The 17,285-nt window shown below is 47.1% G+C and overlaps 1 protein-coding gene across 1 annotated transcript in view; it reads right to left on the bottom strand.

The window, feature by feature from the left end:
- Positions 1–17,285, bottom strand: part of inpp4b (inositol polyphosphate-4-phosphatase type II B) — a gene marked incomplete at both ends in the record, with an annotated part of 73,170 nt that overhangs the window by 33,184 nt on the left and 22,701 nt on the right. Inside the window, 3 exons of the mRNA XM_080836375.1 lie at positions 173–356; positions 9,097–9,205; positions 11,276–11,380. Of these exons, the coding sequence (XP_080692501.1) occupies positions 173–356; positions 9,097–9,205; positions 11,276–11,380 (398 nt within the window). The remainder of the gene's footprint in view (positions 1–172; positions 357–9,096; positions 9,206–11,275; positions 11,381–17,285) is intronic.

Below are 17,285 nucleotides of genomic sequence, written 5' to 3'. Positions count from 1 at the left end.
AATACCAAGTAAAATGCGCAAAAACACCGTGCGTTAATGTGCGAGCGCAGATTAAGCAGCGGTCGCATGTTAGTAAATCAGGCCCTTAGTCTCTCTCTCTCCCCGTCTTAGCTGGAGTGCCTGCTGGGCTGTGAAGTGCTGAGGTCAGGGGGTTTGGGCGAGGGGGACTCACCTTCTCAGCGAGGCTCTTGAGGGTGTCCCTCAGGGCATCGGCTGAACGCTGCTGGGCAGACTGCAGCAGCCGGTCAGCCAGGCTGGAGATGAGGGGCTGCAGCTCGCTCAGGCTCCCCAGCACATCCCTCGCCCTAGCCGTCTGCTCCGGAGAGTAGTAGATACACTGGTACGCTGTACTGTAGCTGTGGAGAGAGAGAGAGAGAGGGAGAGAGAGAGATGATTACATTTACTCTCTTGTCAAGATAGGATATCGATATTCAGAATCCGCTACATGTGACACAAATAATGCAGTGGTGAATGTGAGAAGTTTATGCATTGAGAGGGTCAGGTGGAGTTATTGTGAAGCGACACAGATACAATGCACAATGCAAGAGCTGGGTAGGTTGAGGCACAGTATATGAAGTAAATACATGCGTAAAGGAGGTTAAATCAGATGTAGAAAAAGTAGTGTTTAATGACACTGGTATAGGCAGGTATTTGTAGATGCACATGTCAATGAGCACATTTTCAGTGAGTGTGTGTACCTACTGTAAGCGAGTGATAGGGAAGAAACTCAAAAGTTTAGGTAGTGAATGAAGGAACAAATGGAAAGACAATAGAGAGAGAGAGTTAGTGAGTGTTTGTGTGTGTGTGTGTGTGTGTTTGTGTGTGTGTGTGTGTGTGTGTGTGGGGTGCGTTTGTTAGAGGGAAAAACATCACTTTGATGGGTCTGCCTCTAAATCGAGGCTTGTGGTTTAAGTGGCTTAGCCATGTTCTCATGACAGATGAGCAGGAGGAATGGCTCCCTTAATTGAGCCCTCTGTAGGGGAGATGGTGCACATTAAATGAGGGTAAATCACTTTAATGTCCTGGGTAAGATACATGTTACATGCAACACACAGCAGCTGACGCAAGGAATGTTGCAGAGACATGATTATTTTTTACGCCTTTTATTGGACCACACACCCAAATCGATGAGGATGTGGGTTCGAATGGGTGGTATTTAGACCCAATCAATGGCCATCCGCTGACTTTTCCGAGCTCCACAGATTTGCTGGTAGACTCTAGGAATAGATTCATGTTTTCCTCCTGGATCGATGTGGCCCAACTTACATTAAAGGTTCATGCATCTTTGGAGGCCAAGTAATCAGGTTGTCCATTTGGAAAAGTAATGATTATTGATCTGTCGGGTTGGAGGCAAGTCACAAATAACTCCCAAAGCATGAGGTCTATTCAACACCTCAGCGCTTTCAGAGGCTGGGTAGATGAGCCACCCAACAACAACAAAAATGTTTGAAAAACAAGAACACTTTTTCTATGGGTTCTACCAATGCCAGCCCTGAAAGGACTGATCTCAGGCAATAAGGAAGAGAAAACAAACAATCAATGACTAATTACTGACCAATCTGCTACTGATCCTGGTTCTCTTCTTCTCCCAATAGATATATCTGTGGGACTGAGGTTTGCCATCAGAAAATATTCAGGCTACGGCTCTAACATCTCAATATGAACCTCCTCTCCCTCATCTCCTTGTCTTTGATCTCCAGTTCCTGTCTTTCCCCTCTTATTCTAAAGAACGATCTGTCTTCCTTGCTTTTCTCTTCTTCCTTCTTTCCCTCCCTCCATCTTTCTGTCTCCCCTGCACCTTTTCTCTTTGAGAGTCTCCTTCCCTCCCTCCCTCTCGCTCTTTCTCTCTCTCCTTCCCTCTCTATCTAGGCCAGAGCCTGAAGCCTTGCCCTCAGGCATGACTGACTAATAACAAAGCGCCGTGCTGAGCAGAGCCTGTGGCCATCCTGCTCACTCTGATTGGGTGGCTTAAGTTCCTACAGCTGCAATCAACCATGTGACAAAAGGCCACACCTGTCGCCCAACACCACTGCAGAACCATAGTGAAGGAGCAAAGAGAGGAAGCAGCAGAGTGACTGAAGGATGAAGGAAGGAGAGAGGCAGGGAGGAAGAGAGAGAGAGAGAGTGAGAGTAAAATGAGTGGAGGATGGGGTTTTGTAGTTGCCAGTAGGGGGAATTGCCGGGCCAGTCATCTGTCTAATTAGCTCCCGGGAGGATAGCCACCCACCACTGCTCATGGCAAATCCAAGCTCTTTGCTTAAAAAGAAAAAACACATTCCAAAATGGGGGTGAAATATTCTAATGGGTCAGCAGTGTACCCTCACACTGCCATCTCTGTCTCCATGTCTCTGACTATCTCTTCACATCTTTTCTAATCTCTCTCTCTCTGCCTCTAAGTTATTCCGTCAGCGAGGCCCGCCACTGAGGCTACTACCACACACGCTAACATGCTACCACAGTACTGTGCTGACGAGTGGGAAAACTTTCACAGGGGCACGTCGGAACTGAATAATTCAGCTGGGTCTATTGGCCAGTGTTTTACCTGTACGATGGATAATGACTCTGAGTGTCGGGAGAGGGCTGAGGATCCACATTCAGAGAGTCTCGTTAGCGAGGCGGGGATCATCATGGCTGTCAGTCCAATGGCTTTTGCACGGTCTGGATGTCAGACAGAGCAACAGCAAGGCAGCAAGGCAAAGAAACAAACTGGCTCACACAACACAGTCCACACTGCTGGCTGTTTAAACTGATTGCCAGAGCCATTCAACGGAACCGGGTGCAAACCATGCAAGCAAGTAGGGGGATACTTTTATGGATCAATTTACTGCAGCAAAGTGGAAATCATGCAGGCCTAGAACACAGTGCGACTTAATTGTCCAGTCCTCTAACCTCTCACAGGGTTGTATAAGAGGGGGAGAAACAAGAACGAGTTGGAGAGAGAGGGAGGCACAGGGATGAATATTACAAAATGAAAGGAACACATTATACCACCCGGACCAAAGCAACTCCTCCTTTCTCTGTGCACCTCAGGGGGCCAAGCAGCTTGTCGCACCCGAGCAGTCAGCACGTCCATCCCCTCCGTGCCTCCGGGTGCAGGCCCTGCCCATTCAAGGACAGCAGACTGAGAACTGCTCCCCTGGTGTTCATAAATGATCAATGGGAGTCTGTGTATGATTGTATTGAGCGGGAGAAACAACAGGCTTGTCTCCGCAATCAAGCTCTGGTCCCACATATGCCCATCACTAATTGAGAGAGAGAAAGAGGGAGAGCGAGAAGCAGGAAGCTAAGACTGAACAAGATAGACAACAGCAAGGCAAGAGAAAGTCAGAAAGGGAATTAATGAAGGTCTCTCCTAGCCCCAGAGAGTGATTTGAGCCTGCATATTGGAGCAGCCTGGTGCCATCTGATCTAAGGCTACAGCAGCTAAGTGCGCATCGCACTGTTATGGTTCTGACAGCCTGAAAGTACAGGTCCCAGACAAGATAAATCAGGAACAGAAACTATTGGTAGAAGGCAAGATGGTGGTAAAGGGTAATGCTTTACCACTGAGATGTAAGCATAAGACTAGCTGGTCTGTATACACAGTATGCACAGTCTGTAATACAATATTGAAATCCTGTGCAGCATTACAATGTACACACAGCATTTACATTTAACTGCAGTGAGGACTAATTATAATTTCTTAGAATATCTACAGTGCTGACGTAAAACCTGTGTGTACATACCTTATATACCTTATAAAGTGAGGAAAGCTTGCTGTGACCAGGTGTGTCCTTCAGTGCAGTACTCCCCCTACACATAGACGATCTCATAAATAAGGGCAACAAAACTGGTATGACCACCTGTGTTGACTGAAGCCAACTTGGCACACATGGAGCATACACACACGGCCACACAAACTTGACCTTGTAAACCGAGGCAATATATATTCAGTGACCAGCTGTGTCTGCTGACGTTCTTTATTCACAATAAAAGACGCACGCACACACTGACCTCATAAATTGGGGACAAGTTCCTAGGGTGACCAGCCGTGCCTGCAATAGTTATTGGACTACACGCAAATAGTTCACACCAACACACACACAAACAGCTGGCCACATAACAGGTGTGATATACCAGAGAGAGAGGAGCTGTGCCTGTTTCAGTTCTTTCCAAATACCCCCTAGACACACAAACAAAACGACTTCATCCTCCTGAACTGAACTCTAACCCTGAACACACACACACACACACACACACACACACACACACACACACACACACACACACACACACACACACACACACACACAGCCATCTCCCCATCCAGCCCTAGAAGAAACATTCATCTGACTGTAGACGCCGTAAGGGATGCAGAAGGCGGCTTTTAAAAGAGTGATTGGCTCTTCAGCCATGCCTGCCGGGCACAATTAAAAGGGAATAAAGCCTCCTTTCTAGAAGGAGATGCATGTATTAATGAGATCTAACTGCCCAGGATCAGGGCAGAGAGAGAGAGAGAGAGAGAGAGAGAGAGGGGGAGAGAGAGAGAGAGAGAGAGAGAGAGAGAGAGAGAGAGAGGGAGGGAGTGAGAGAAAGGGAGTGAGGCTTCTGGGAACCTTTATGTGGCGGTATTGATTGGTTCTTCTGAGTTGGCCGGCCCATTGGCTGCCGTGGTGATGGCTACGGTGCGTGGCGGACTGCAGTGAGCGTGTGACCCATGGCACCTCGGCCATAATGCATCAGTGATGAGATCAGATCCAACACCCCCCGCCGCCCCCACCTCCCACCCACACCACTACCCAGCACTGGCCCTCCACCCCTCTGAACTGAACAATGAAATAGGAACAAAGATGGATGGCTTCTTTATTAGGATTGTGGCGACACCTTTTCTTTCTTTATTCATTTTTCTTCCACCATCCCTTTCTCTTCTCCATTGCTGCTCTCCTGTCTCTCCTCTTACCCTTTCCCCCTGCTTTGTCTCGGTCCAGCTCTCTGCTTGGATTAATCAATGCCGCTTTGAAGGACAGAGTTTCACATCTTGCCTACTGCTCGTTTTAGGAGAACGGCTCTGTCAGAAGAGATATACAGTACTGTGCAAAAGTTTTAGGCAGGTGTGAAAAAATGCTGTAAACTAAGAATGCTTTCAAAAATGGAAGTGTTAACAGTTTATTTTCATCAATTCTTCATAAATTAACAAAATGCAGTGAAGGAACAGAAGAAAATTCTAAATTAAATCAAAATTTGGTGTGACCACCCTTTGCCTTCAAAATAGCATCAATTTTCCAGATACACTTGTGCACAGTTTTTGAAGGAACTCGGCTGGTAAATTGTTCCAAACATCTTGGAGAACTAACCACAGATCTTCTGTGGATGTAGGCTTCCTAAAATTCTTCTGTCTCTTCATGTAAACCCAGACAGACTCGATGATGTAGAGATCAGGGCTCTGTGGGGGTCATACCATCACTTGCAGGACTTTCTGTTCTTCTTTAAGCTGAAGATAGTTGTTAATGACATTGGCTGTATGTTTGGGGTTATGTTCCTGCTGCAGAATACATTTGGTGCCAATCATACGCCTCCCTGATGGTATTGCATGATGGATTAGTATCTGCCTGTATTTCTCAGCATTGAAGACTCCATTCATCCTGACCAAATTTACAACGCTACTTGCAGAAATGCAGTCCCAAACTGGAAAGGAACCTCTACCATGCTTCATTGTTGCCTGCAGACTCTCATTATTGTACCTCTCTCCAGCCCTTCGGCGAACAAACTGTCTTCTTCTACAGCCAAATATTTCTAATTTTGACTCATCAGTCCAGAGCACCTTCTGCCATGTTTCTGCACCCCAGTTTCTATGTTTTCATGCTTAGTTCAGTCACTTGGCCTTGTTTCCTTGTCGGGGTAGAGCTTTTTGGCTGCAACTCTTCCATGCAGACCACTTCTGGCCAGACTTCCCCGGACAGTAAATGTCTGTACCTGGGTACCACTGGTTTCTGCCAGTTCTGAGCTGATGCCACTGCTTGAAATCTTCCGATTTCGAAGGTAAATAAGCTTGATGGGTTTTTCATCAGCTGCATTAAGTTTCCTTGGCTGACCACTGCGTCTACGATCTTCAACGTCTTCTTCAAAAGAGCTTGAACTGCACATTTTGAAACCCCTGTCTGCTTTGAAATCTTTGTCTGGGAGAGACCCTGCTGATGCAGTATAACTACGTTCTGTCTTGTTGCTGTGCTCAGTCTTACCATGTAAATGTATAAAAAATAAACATTTATTGTTTACATTTTTCAAAGCATTCTTAGTTCATAGCATTTTTTCACACCTGCCTAAAACTTTTGCACAGTACTGTACAAATCTCAGTTAAATAAGGTACTTTTGTGCTTGTTGTAGGGCTTACTGCATTCATATAAAGCACTTACTATACATCATTATACATGGAGCAGATATCTAATCCTGACGTCACTACACATAATTGGCCCCTCAATCTATTTATAAATCATAGCCATTTGTGTTCCTGTGTGGTCACCTGTGATGGCACGCAAAATATTTTTCCACTTTGGCGGATGACTGACAAACCACTTGATTTGAGGTTGGACGTAACTGGGCTTTGCTGAGGCTTACTCAACTAGCGAGGCAGAAAATTGGAAAAAATTGAGGCCACAGAGTCATTAGCCAAGTCAAACATAAAACAAAAGAGGAAGCGCTCTATCTCGTCTGTGCATTAATCCCCATACAATCACTCTCTCTCCCAAAAACTGATTTCACTCCAGTGAACTCTGGGGAGAATATGCTTGCCTGTGCTTATCGCCGGGGCATGCTGGGGAGATAGACTGCCCGTCCTTGTGCCACTGTGGATGAGCAATTGGGCATGAGCTTTCCTGCCCCCCTCTGAAGCTCTCCTAGTCTGCAGTGACTCCTTGCTCCTGTTCAGCTAATTGGATATTTTTAATGAGCAAAAGCACCATAGGGTGGAAAGAAGCTCTATCTACAATGCTTGAAAACACACTAATAAAGTCACTACACCACTATTTTACAATGGACACACTTTGAAAAAAAGTGTAAACCAATGGAATAACTTATTAAAGTTGAACTTACAACATTAAAAATGTTGTCCTAAGGGCCTTCTTTGTAAGTCTTCCGGCTATAACTTTAAAGGTAAACAAATATTTGAAGCTTCTACAGCTTGTTCACATAAAAAAAAACAAATCATAACAGATCTTTGCAGAACAAATATGTGTATGAGCCAACAGGTTAACTCAACTCAACATACTTCCATGACCAGCATACTAGATTCTCCTCTTTATTGAAGACACCTATTTGCAAGGGCACCCCAAAAAAGACAACAGACAACAAAAAGGGCTGCCTGGGCAGGCGAGGAAAACACTGGCCTCTCTTCTCAGTTAGGGTATACTCCATTCCCTCTTTCTCCTGGTTTAGACACATCCCGGCCGTCAACACGAACACTCACGGAGCAACGAGCCACTAGTCCTGACATTACAAAAGTCTTAACAAATAACAAAGTTTAAGCCAGCAAATAACTGGTCTAGAGTCAGTTACAAACACTGTCTAGCACAAAGAGTTCAGGCGAAGACTGGAGCGGCTTCTGTTCACAGGCAAAAATGGCTATAAATAACAACTCACAAGAGAAGTGGCATTTGCCACAAACTTTACATCAAAGGGTAGAGATGCATAGGGGAACAGTGGCAGTCGAAAGGCAGACTTTATGACTGCAGATATCTTATTAGAGGGGGAAGAGGCCAGGGTGAAAAATAAGGCTGTCCACACACTCTGCCTCAGCTCCTCCTAAAGCCTCCTGCTGCTGATTTAAACACGCTGCCCCCAACAGACAGGCACTGTCTCTCTAATTAAACAGGGCAGAACCATCAAAGAGAGAGGGAGGGGGAGAGACAGCATAAAAACAGAAATATGCAGAGGGTGACATTGTTAAGAGAGAGGAGACAGGAACTGAATCAGAGGCTGGGTTGAATCATGGCTGATGAATAAGAGTATGGAGACTCCTCGCGGGGCTAAAAACATGTCTACAGCATATGAATGAACGCACGCGCACACGCACACGCACACGCACACGCACACGCACACAGTGAGCAGGACAATTGGTTCCTGTGGAATATTAAGGAGCTGATATTTATATACCTTGCCAGTTGGAGACCAGCACTATGAGTGTGCTGCGTGGGGAAGCGGTGGGGAGAGGGGGAGGAGGAGATGGGGCGGAAGATGGAAGAGGTGGAGGATAAGCATGTTCCAAGGGTAAGTGAAGGGTAGAGGGTCTCAGGTGGGCTGTTGATCAGTGCCCAGGCCGGGGCCTCGGTGGCTGGGCAGGATAATTGAGCGCATGCCCTCTCTCTCTGGATTGCTTTTTCATGTACTTCCTGCCGGATGAGGACACACTGGGGGATCGGAGCCAGCCGTAGCTTTTAAAAGGTGACTCACAGAGGTCACCCGCCATAACTCTTGAGTAGGATGACACTTGTGTGTGTGTGTGTGTGTATCAGAAAAATGGCACATGTGCTGTCATCTGTTCTTGTGTGCTCAGCATCTGCTCATGTGTGTATGCCGTCTGCCATCTTCTTTTTGTGTGTTTGTGTGTGTGTGTGTGTGTATGTCCACACTTCCTCCTTTTGATTTCTCCGTTTCTAAGTGTGTGCGAATGAGAGTTATCATCCCTTCATCTTTTGGCAGGTCTTCTAAAACTGCTAAACACCCCCTCCTGAGCTTACCAAGCTGTGTTTGTGTGTGTGTTCATGTGTGGTTGTTTACATGCAGTAAAAAGTTTGCTGACACAATGGAAATTGCTCAGGCATGTCTCTCTGGTGTGTGTCTATCCTTGTTTGTGTCTGAGCTCAGTGGACCGTATGTGTTATTGTGTATGTGTGATGGTCTGTTTCCACTCAGAACTGTGCATATGTGTGTGAGTATGTATTAGTATGTAGAAGTCGGGTATCCATGTTCTCAAGCCTTCATGTTTTCTCTGCTGGGCAATGTGTGTGTGTGTGTGTGTGTGTGTGTGTGTGTGTGTGTGTGTGTGTGTGTGTGTGTGTGTGTGTGTGTGTGTGTTTGTGTGTGTGTGTGTGTGTGTGTGTGTGTATGTGTGTGCGCGCTCACCTCTTCTTCTCGCTCTCATAACGGGTCAGTAGCCTCTGCAGCCCGCCGCTCTTGAAGCCCTGGAAGTGCGCTGCTGGAGCCCCCACCGTGATGATGTCATAGAAGGCATCTGCAGAGGACACAGGTGAAAGGTCAAGCTGAGCTTCCTGACACCACTGTTACACAAACCCATAATTCAATACCCCAGTCTCCAGCTTGTGGTGTTAGCAGGAGCAGCTGTTCCCAAGATAACTTTAATACAACCCCATCCAAACCTCACCCATAGTTCATCACAGGTAATAAAAGACACACCACAACCTTGCTATGCTATGCCATGCTGCATTGTCGTAAAATGGTGTTGTGCTGTGAATAACTGGCTCCATTGTGTGTGTGTGTGTGTGTGTGTTTGTGTGTGTGTGTGTGTGTGTGTGAGAGAGAGTTAGAATAGCAGACTATCTTGAGTGACAGTGTTCATCCGTCTCATAAACTCTGCAGCATCATGAACTTGCTTTTCTTCCATCATGTCAATTCAGTTCAGTCTAATGCAGATGTAATTTAATAGCACCATGTACCATGTGTACTCTCTCATGGTGTTTCACAGAGACAGAGACAACAGAACTAATTCAACACAATCCCAGCCTGGGATAAAGGAGTCTATCTGGAGGTCAGAGATGGCAGATGTTGCTATTCACATGCTTTGCCACAAGGGGGCATCACTTAGTAATTTAAATGACCACTCTTCCTCATAAGGAGAGGTACAAGAGTGGGGGGTTGGTGGGCAGGTTGCCAAGGTGAACATCTTTCAACCTCTCTTATATTCATCCTTGTGATCAATAGACCCCCCCCCCCCCTCTCCCGCACAGAACAGCAGAGAACAGAAAAGGTTGCTTAAGGTTTCCCTTTTCATTTGGAGATGGAGACGGGGCAACACACGAGATGCACTCACACCCAGTCTGTCATTTCCTAGGCTCCGCAAACAAAGAGAGCGGTGTGCATCGCCTCTAAAATAAAGGGGTCTACTGGGAGCTGGAGCAGTGGAGCCAAATGAGGAGTGGGGAGATCAAAAGACTGACGTGCATAGATTTCATAACCTTTTAGCACCCCCAGGACACCGCCACAGATGCTGGCAATCAAAGCCAGAGGATGAAGGAGCTTCGCACAATGCAACATACAATCCAATGCAGTGCAGGCACTGTGACTTTCAAGCCCTACTCTGACGATGCCTGATGACTGATGAGAAAGCACAGCCTTTAAACTATCTATCCCAACAAAACACAGGTATGGACTACAGCCATGGCAGAGATGGCATTTGTGTTCACCCAGACAGCCTTGATTTTTTTGGCACTTCTGGGCTCCACTCTGCCTGTTGAGACGACTTTGCTTGACATTTATTTTACTCTGTCTCATGTGAATGAATGTAACAAAGGTTCTGAGTTCATGTGCATATTTTGTAAAAAAAAAAAAAGGTGGACGGAGCCAGCAATGGACACGACACTTGCAGTGGCAGGCTATGAAGAAAGGGAGAGAGGTGTGTGCATGTCTGTGTCTGTCTGTGTGAGGGTGTCTGTATCTGTCTGAGTGTGTGTGTGCATGTGATGTGAAATATGCTGAAGTAGTTACCATCCCATGTGGATTCGGTTCAGAAGAGGTGTGGGGTCCTAAATAGTAAGTCGCCTTCCTGTCTGCCTGCAAGTCCACCCAGCAGCAGCAGCCAGAGTCCACCCCCCACCCCTCCTCTGTGACCCCTCCCATGCTGCCAGTTTGCCGCCTGCCATCATCTTGACAAGGTAGGAAGTGAAGCGTGAGAGGGCAGTGCCCAAAAGACTCTCCAGAAGACAGCAAGACACTTTCCTTCTCAGTTTAGCTCCCTCTACCCCCCTCCCACTCCTTCACTCTGTCTAACATGCTCTTCAACTCTCTCTCCTCTTGTACAATGCTCAGTGTGTGTCATGTTCCTCCTCTACCTCCCCGGGATTTTCTTATGTTCTTTCTTTTTCTTGCTCTACCTTGGTCCCTCTTTCTCTTTTTGCTTTTAGTCTCTTCATCTCAGGAGGAGGACAGCAGGACAGGGCTATTGTGTGATGCGTGTGTGTATGTGTACCGTGTGTGTGTACCGTATGGGTGTGTGTGTGTGTGTTTGTGTTCAGCAGAGAGGAGAGGAGGCTGGCCACAGAGGGTCGGAGAGAGCTGGACAGCATACCTGTTCTCCTGGGGCAGGTGACCCTCATCCTCTGGGTGTGCAGGTTGATTGGGATGAACTCCAGATACCTCTGAGCTTTGCTGCAGCTGGGCTTAAACGAGGGTCCTGAACACAAACAAGAAAAAAGTTGGCCAGTTAAGCACAAGACGCGACCTTTAGCAGACCGTTGCAAACGGCTTCTTAACCCTACTGACACACAACTCACCCAGGCATTCACTCATGGAAGTGGCTACTGGCCTGCAGGTGAGCTTAAACACTCGTTGGGTGGGTTTTGACAACTAAACCATCTGGCTTTTTAAAACGTGCACACAGCCAAACATTGCCATCTGATGTTTTCAGAGAGCTCCTAGCGTGGCTGAGGAGCGCATCTGGTGTTTCAGTGTGAGCTTGGGTGGACCGCCAGACAGCTTAGTAAGCTGTGAGGGAGTCACTGATCCACTGCATATCCCACTGATGTCATTAGCACTTTTCGGCACCGCCAAAGACAGCCTCATTAAATTTACAAAGCATTTAAATGAAACATCAAAAGAACAAACACAACAAACCCGGGCTTTAGCGAAGGCTTTAAAGCATGCACAGCCGCTTCAGTAAGTTGAGCAGCATTGGTGTTCATCCCTGACACTGTACTTGCACATCCAACAACATCAAGATATGAGACCCGAGAGGGTCTGTGATGCAAATTAGACCCCATATAGTCTTTGCTAGTTAAACAGTTACATAATACCCTTATGGACTTCGAAAAACAATAATTTCATAAGATTTCTGATAAACCTGCATAAAGACCTGTTCATTTGTGCTGTAAGGCAAGGGTTTAATCTACATATATATCTATATTCTATATTTATATATTTCTTGGTGGCTTTTCACACCACCTGCTTCATACAAACATCCAATTAAAACTTGAAGATGAAGAGTCTTTGTGGCTGGAAATCACTACCTGCCTTCTGCGCCCTATACTTCCAGCTGATATCTGACATATGCAAAGAGAACTCAGAATAACGCAAAATTGGTATTTTTTTTTTCAATTCCTTTTTGGAGTCTGTTCTTGCTAGTTAAAGATGTAATTGAGGGCTTTCCCAAATTATTAGCTGGCACTGCAGTGCAACAGGTGTCAGCTTGCAGTGGAAGAGCTGAGCTGAGAGGAGAGGAGAGGAGAGGAGAGGAGAAGAGAGGTACCTGCATGAGGATCACTTTAAGCTCTCAGGGCCTTACCCCGACCCCCGACCCGTCAACACGTTTACAGCACTTCAAACACCCAGGCAGTTACATCAGCAATAATGACTGTAGCGTAGTGTAGTAATAATGACCGATTCCTCAACAAAAAAAATGTGGTTACCCTCCAGCCACCCTACCACACATGAGCACACACACACACACACACACACACACACACACACACACACACACACACACAGTACACAGATCCACACGTATATGAGGTAGAATTTTTGAAGCCATATGTGTGGATGCTACACTCACTACCCCAATGCTATCCAGGCTATTTTGCCAGCTGAGTTGTCATAGCTTGTCCAACATACAGAGTGTTGTGGAAGTTCTATTTGGGAGGTAACATGACTATTTTGCAAACAGGTAAAAGGTTATAAAGTATTTTGGTATTGGACAGCTTGTCACTGCAGTCATTTGGTCATTTAAGATCTGGTGTTTGTAGCCAAACTTTTGATAAGTCAAACTGTCTGCCATTCTACAAGAATTCCATAAATGAGAGTGTGCCCACCAAGGCTCTCACTGTGCCAGTGTACTTTCTGCGTCCACATGTTCACAGAGCTTAATGGGTGCAGGGGCTTAAAGCGGAGTGACGGGACCGATGCTGACCTCCTGACCCGCCTCTTTGAGCGTTTCAGACGCCATGTTTTGTTGAACAGGGCAGTGCCATGCAAACATATTACTCTGCGAGTAAGATGTCATCCCTCTTAGGCTGACTTCTGAGTCATGGCAAAGGGGGCTTCCTGCCTGTCAGCATCAGGGTGAAGCCACCTGGGACTCTGGCTAATGATGTCGGGCGTGTGTCTGCCCGAGACGTGGACACAGAGGCATGGCAGACACATTAGCCCCCATCAGATCCCCCATCTGTTTGCCCAGGTGTGTGCCCATGGATAGGGCAGGATGTGTGTGTGTGTGTGTGTGGGGGGGAGGGGGGTGACCCCCAGCTGCTAAGATGGTGCCTAAAGTGTCGTCCAAACACTTGGCAAGCCATATACACAATATCTTCCTTTCCTCTCTCCCCTCTTTGTCTGTCTCTGTCTGTTTAAGTCTATCTTTCTCTACAAATAAAAGCTTTGTTCAAAAACCTGCTACCAGGCTCAGGGTTGTGGAACTTTTACCGGAGCTACTTCACTGCTTTCACCCCACCACACCACAAGCCAGTCCAGAAGGAAATCTCTGTTCAGCGAATAAAAGAGTAGGTCTGGCAGTAGCATCACATTTACCTGACTGGCAAGCACAGTGCCAACACTTTAACAGACAGGTTCTGTAAACAGAGTTCTAAAAAGAACCTTACTGAGGGTTCCTTTCTGTGAAGACAAATTCTAGTTTATTCTTCTTTATTCCTGTTTATTCATGAGAGTAATTCACATCATATCAGACCAGCGGCAGATTCGGTGCCAGATCTGTGCATGGCGTAGTTCACATCCGTGTGTGAGCTGAGCTACAGGTAGAACCAGACCGCTGCTCCAGAGGCTTCATCCCTTCTTTGATCATGAGAGGAGCAGATGGGTAGCCGATAGGCCGGCCAAGGGAAGACGGGGCGGTGAGAGAGTGGTTGGTGGATGAGGGTGGGGGGTAGCGGCAGGAGGTGCTCAGATGGCCAGTGGGCACGTCTGGCATGAGAGGCAAACCCTCGGGGACGGAAGGTGGGCAAACAGTCCGCCCAGACCTGTGCTTTTTAAAGAATGCACTCGTGGAAGGTCAACCCTCCCCTAGCCCTCCCTGTTGGTGTGCTATCTCCGGTGGATGTGCGATTCCACCCCAGTCGGCTCAGCGTGAGAGGGGGTGAGGGGGCATCGCTCCCACTGATAGGGTTTTACATTTCTATTAGAAGCACCCACATGCTGTGCAGCCAGCAGGTCTTTAAAGATCTCTTTCTCCTGCCATCTTTCTTCTTACTCTCTGTCTGTGAGCGTGCGTGCAGGTATATGTGTATCTGTGCTGTCTATGTCCAAAGGTGTGCGTGCTGGTGAGTTGGGGTGTGTGTGTGTGTATGTGTGTGTGTGTGTGTGTGTGTGTGTGTGTGTGAGTCTGTGTCTGTGTGAGTCTGTGTCTGTGTGTGTCTGTGTGGTGTGTGTGTGTGTGTGTGTGTGTGTGTGTGTGTGTGTGTGTGAATGTGTGTGAATGTGTGTGAGTGTGTGTTGGTGTGTGTGTGTGTGTTGGTGTAGTGACGGTGTAGAACTAAAACAGTGTGCGGATGAGGGAGAGTGGTAAAAAGAGAAAGAGGGGAAGTGTGAGCTTTAATGAGCTCCCTAGGGGCTGGTGCTACACAGGGCCACATCCCAGGGACAGACACACGCAACGCTATTGATCACCGGTCGAAGGTTCAGCTGCTCAGATCTTTTAGCATAATTTAAAACATGGTGTACGGATGGTATGGAGACTTATCAAAAGCTCCTGCGTTGCAAGTCCAAGGACTTATCCAGGCTGTCCGCCAGTTTCCGGCAAATCACTCGTCAGCCTCTGATTACAGCTGCTGTGCGTGCTGTGTAACCGGGACTGTGGAGACGGGGCAGACGCAAGGTGAAGCGGGCGGAGGGACTCGCGCTACGCTAAAAGGATTAGGAGACTCTAATTCCACTGGCCAGCAAACATCGAGAGTGGCGCTGATTAATTCATGAATGTGGAGGAGCTGGGAGGTGCAGAGACAGAGAAGAAGAGGAAGGGAGAAAGAGAGAGAGAGTGGAGGTGGAGGTAGAGGGAGAGAGAGGCCATCATTAAGGGGCATCCGCACAAATGCGCATACAGGTCAGTCTGGTTTAATTACAGAACAAAACTAGCAGAAATATCAACAATTTCTTCATCAGCCCATCTACTCAAGAGAAGACAAAAGAAAAAAAAAGGAAAGAGATGGAATGGAAAGTATGACTGAAAGCTTAAACGTTTGTGTGTATGTGTGTGTGTGTGTGTGTGTGTGTGTGTGTGTGTGTGTGTGTGTGTGTGTGTGTGTGTGTGTGTGTGTGTGTGTGTGTGTTGAGCTCTCCACACCAATGCCCAGCACCAGTATGTGCCCAGCCCACACAGCCAGTTTCGTCTTTCATAACAGTGGCATTCATTATTAATGGGCTGCAGACACAGGGCGGCTGGGATTAGCACTACGTCTCACTGGAGACACAGCCTTAGAAAAGGCTAACATCGCATAGGAGACAGAGAGAGGAAAGAAAGAAAGAAAGGAAAGAAAAAGAAAGAAAGAAAAAAAGACTGACATACAGAAAGCAAGACTGGTGCAGTGTGGAGTAGAGGAATGGAGTCAGAGGGGCCGCGTGAAGGAGAGACAGAGGAAAAAAGAGATTGTAGAAGGAGAAAGAGGACATGTCTTATGAAGGTTAATGTCACGAAAGGGACATTACAGAGATGGACAGAAGTGTTTGGAGAAAAAGATATCCTGAGGGGGACTAATACTGCAAAATCACAGAAAGAGAGTGTGAACAATCGAAACACACACACAGAAAAGAGAGGAGGAGGGAGAGAGACAGGGAGAATGGCAGAGGAGAGAACCAGCTGTGAGGTTGCTGCCACACAGCAAATCGGATAAGGGCAGGGCACAACAGCTGGCCCAGCGGAGCCGTCTGGAGGCCCAAGGCTCCCCCCTCCACTCCACTCCCTCCCTCCCGTCATCATCCGTCACTGGGCGCTGTGACGGCCCCTCACTGAGACCTCATCAGAGCTCCGTCCTGCCCATCGATCAACCCAGATGATCAGCTTCCCCCACCTCCAGGGCCAGACACTGTCCATCGGTATTCCATCTCCTCCACAAAATTGAATCTGACAGATTTTGGTAGAGCTGACTTTTTTTCCATGACTGTGTGTGTGTGTGTGTGTGTGTGTGTGTGTGTGTGTGTGTGTGTGTGTGTGTGTGGACATAAGTGGCATTAGGGCATGTGTTTCTGTGAAGGCTTGTGTTTACAGGTGTGTGCATGTGTCTGTATTTGTTTGTGTATACATGGGTGAATATTTTTGTACGACTCATAGAAGATGACACTTAGTTGTCGCCTGGCTCTGCCTATTTGGGGGAATGGAATTGGGTGTCACACAGACACACACACACACACACACACAGACACACACAGAGACACACACACGCACACACACACATACACACACACACACACACACACACACACACTGGACAGCATGATCTGACATTTTGTCAGGGGGAAGTCACAGCCTAAGAGCCATCGACACTTCAGCTATCAGATTATTTGGCTTCCTCTTTTGTTACCTCAAACCAATCCAGATAAAAAATGTTGTTGCCATAGCAACACCAAACTAGCAAACAGGAGAGAGAGGATATACAAAAGCAGGGAAAGAGAGACAGAGAGAGTGAGAGAGAGAGAGAGCTAGAATAAGTACACAGAGAGATGAGTGTGAAGCACAGAGGAGGAAAAGAAAAAGAATGAATATGAGACAGCGAAAGAAAAGCAGAGAACAAGAGAGCGAAACAATCAGTGTGCTGGAGACGAGCAAGAGAAAATAGTCATAAAAAGGGAGGTGAGAGTCAGGGGCCGGAGAGTGATCGACAAAACCAATCGACACCACCCCTCCAGAGAGCATGCAGCCCGCACTCAGACAGACAAGGAATCACAATCCAATCGACACTCATCAATTATTTACCTATTAGTCAGACGAGCTCCAATCATTTCTGCAACTACTTGACCTGAGGCTTTTGCACTGAACCCACCCCATCAAAAAGCGATGAGGTCTCATTTCCTTTCCTCTCCTCTCCTCTCCTCCCCTCCCCGTCTGCCAACTGTCAAACTTCAAAACGCCTGTCAGTGCCAGCCAC

This window comes from Sprattus sprattus (genome assembly GCF_963457725.1).
Source record: "Sprattus sprattus genome assembly, chromosome: 4".
NCBI classification, from domain to species: domain Eukaryota; kingdom Metazoa; phylum Chordata; class Actinopteri; order Clupeiformes; family Clupeidae; genus Sprattus; species Sprattus sprattus.
This window is presented reverse-complemented; position numbering and strand designations above follow the sequence as displayed.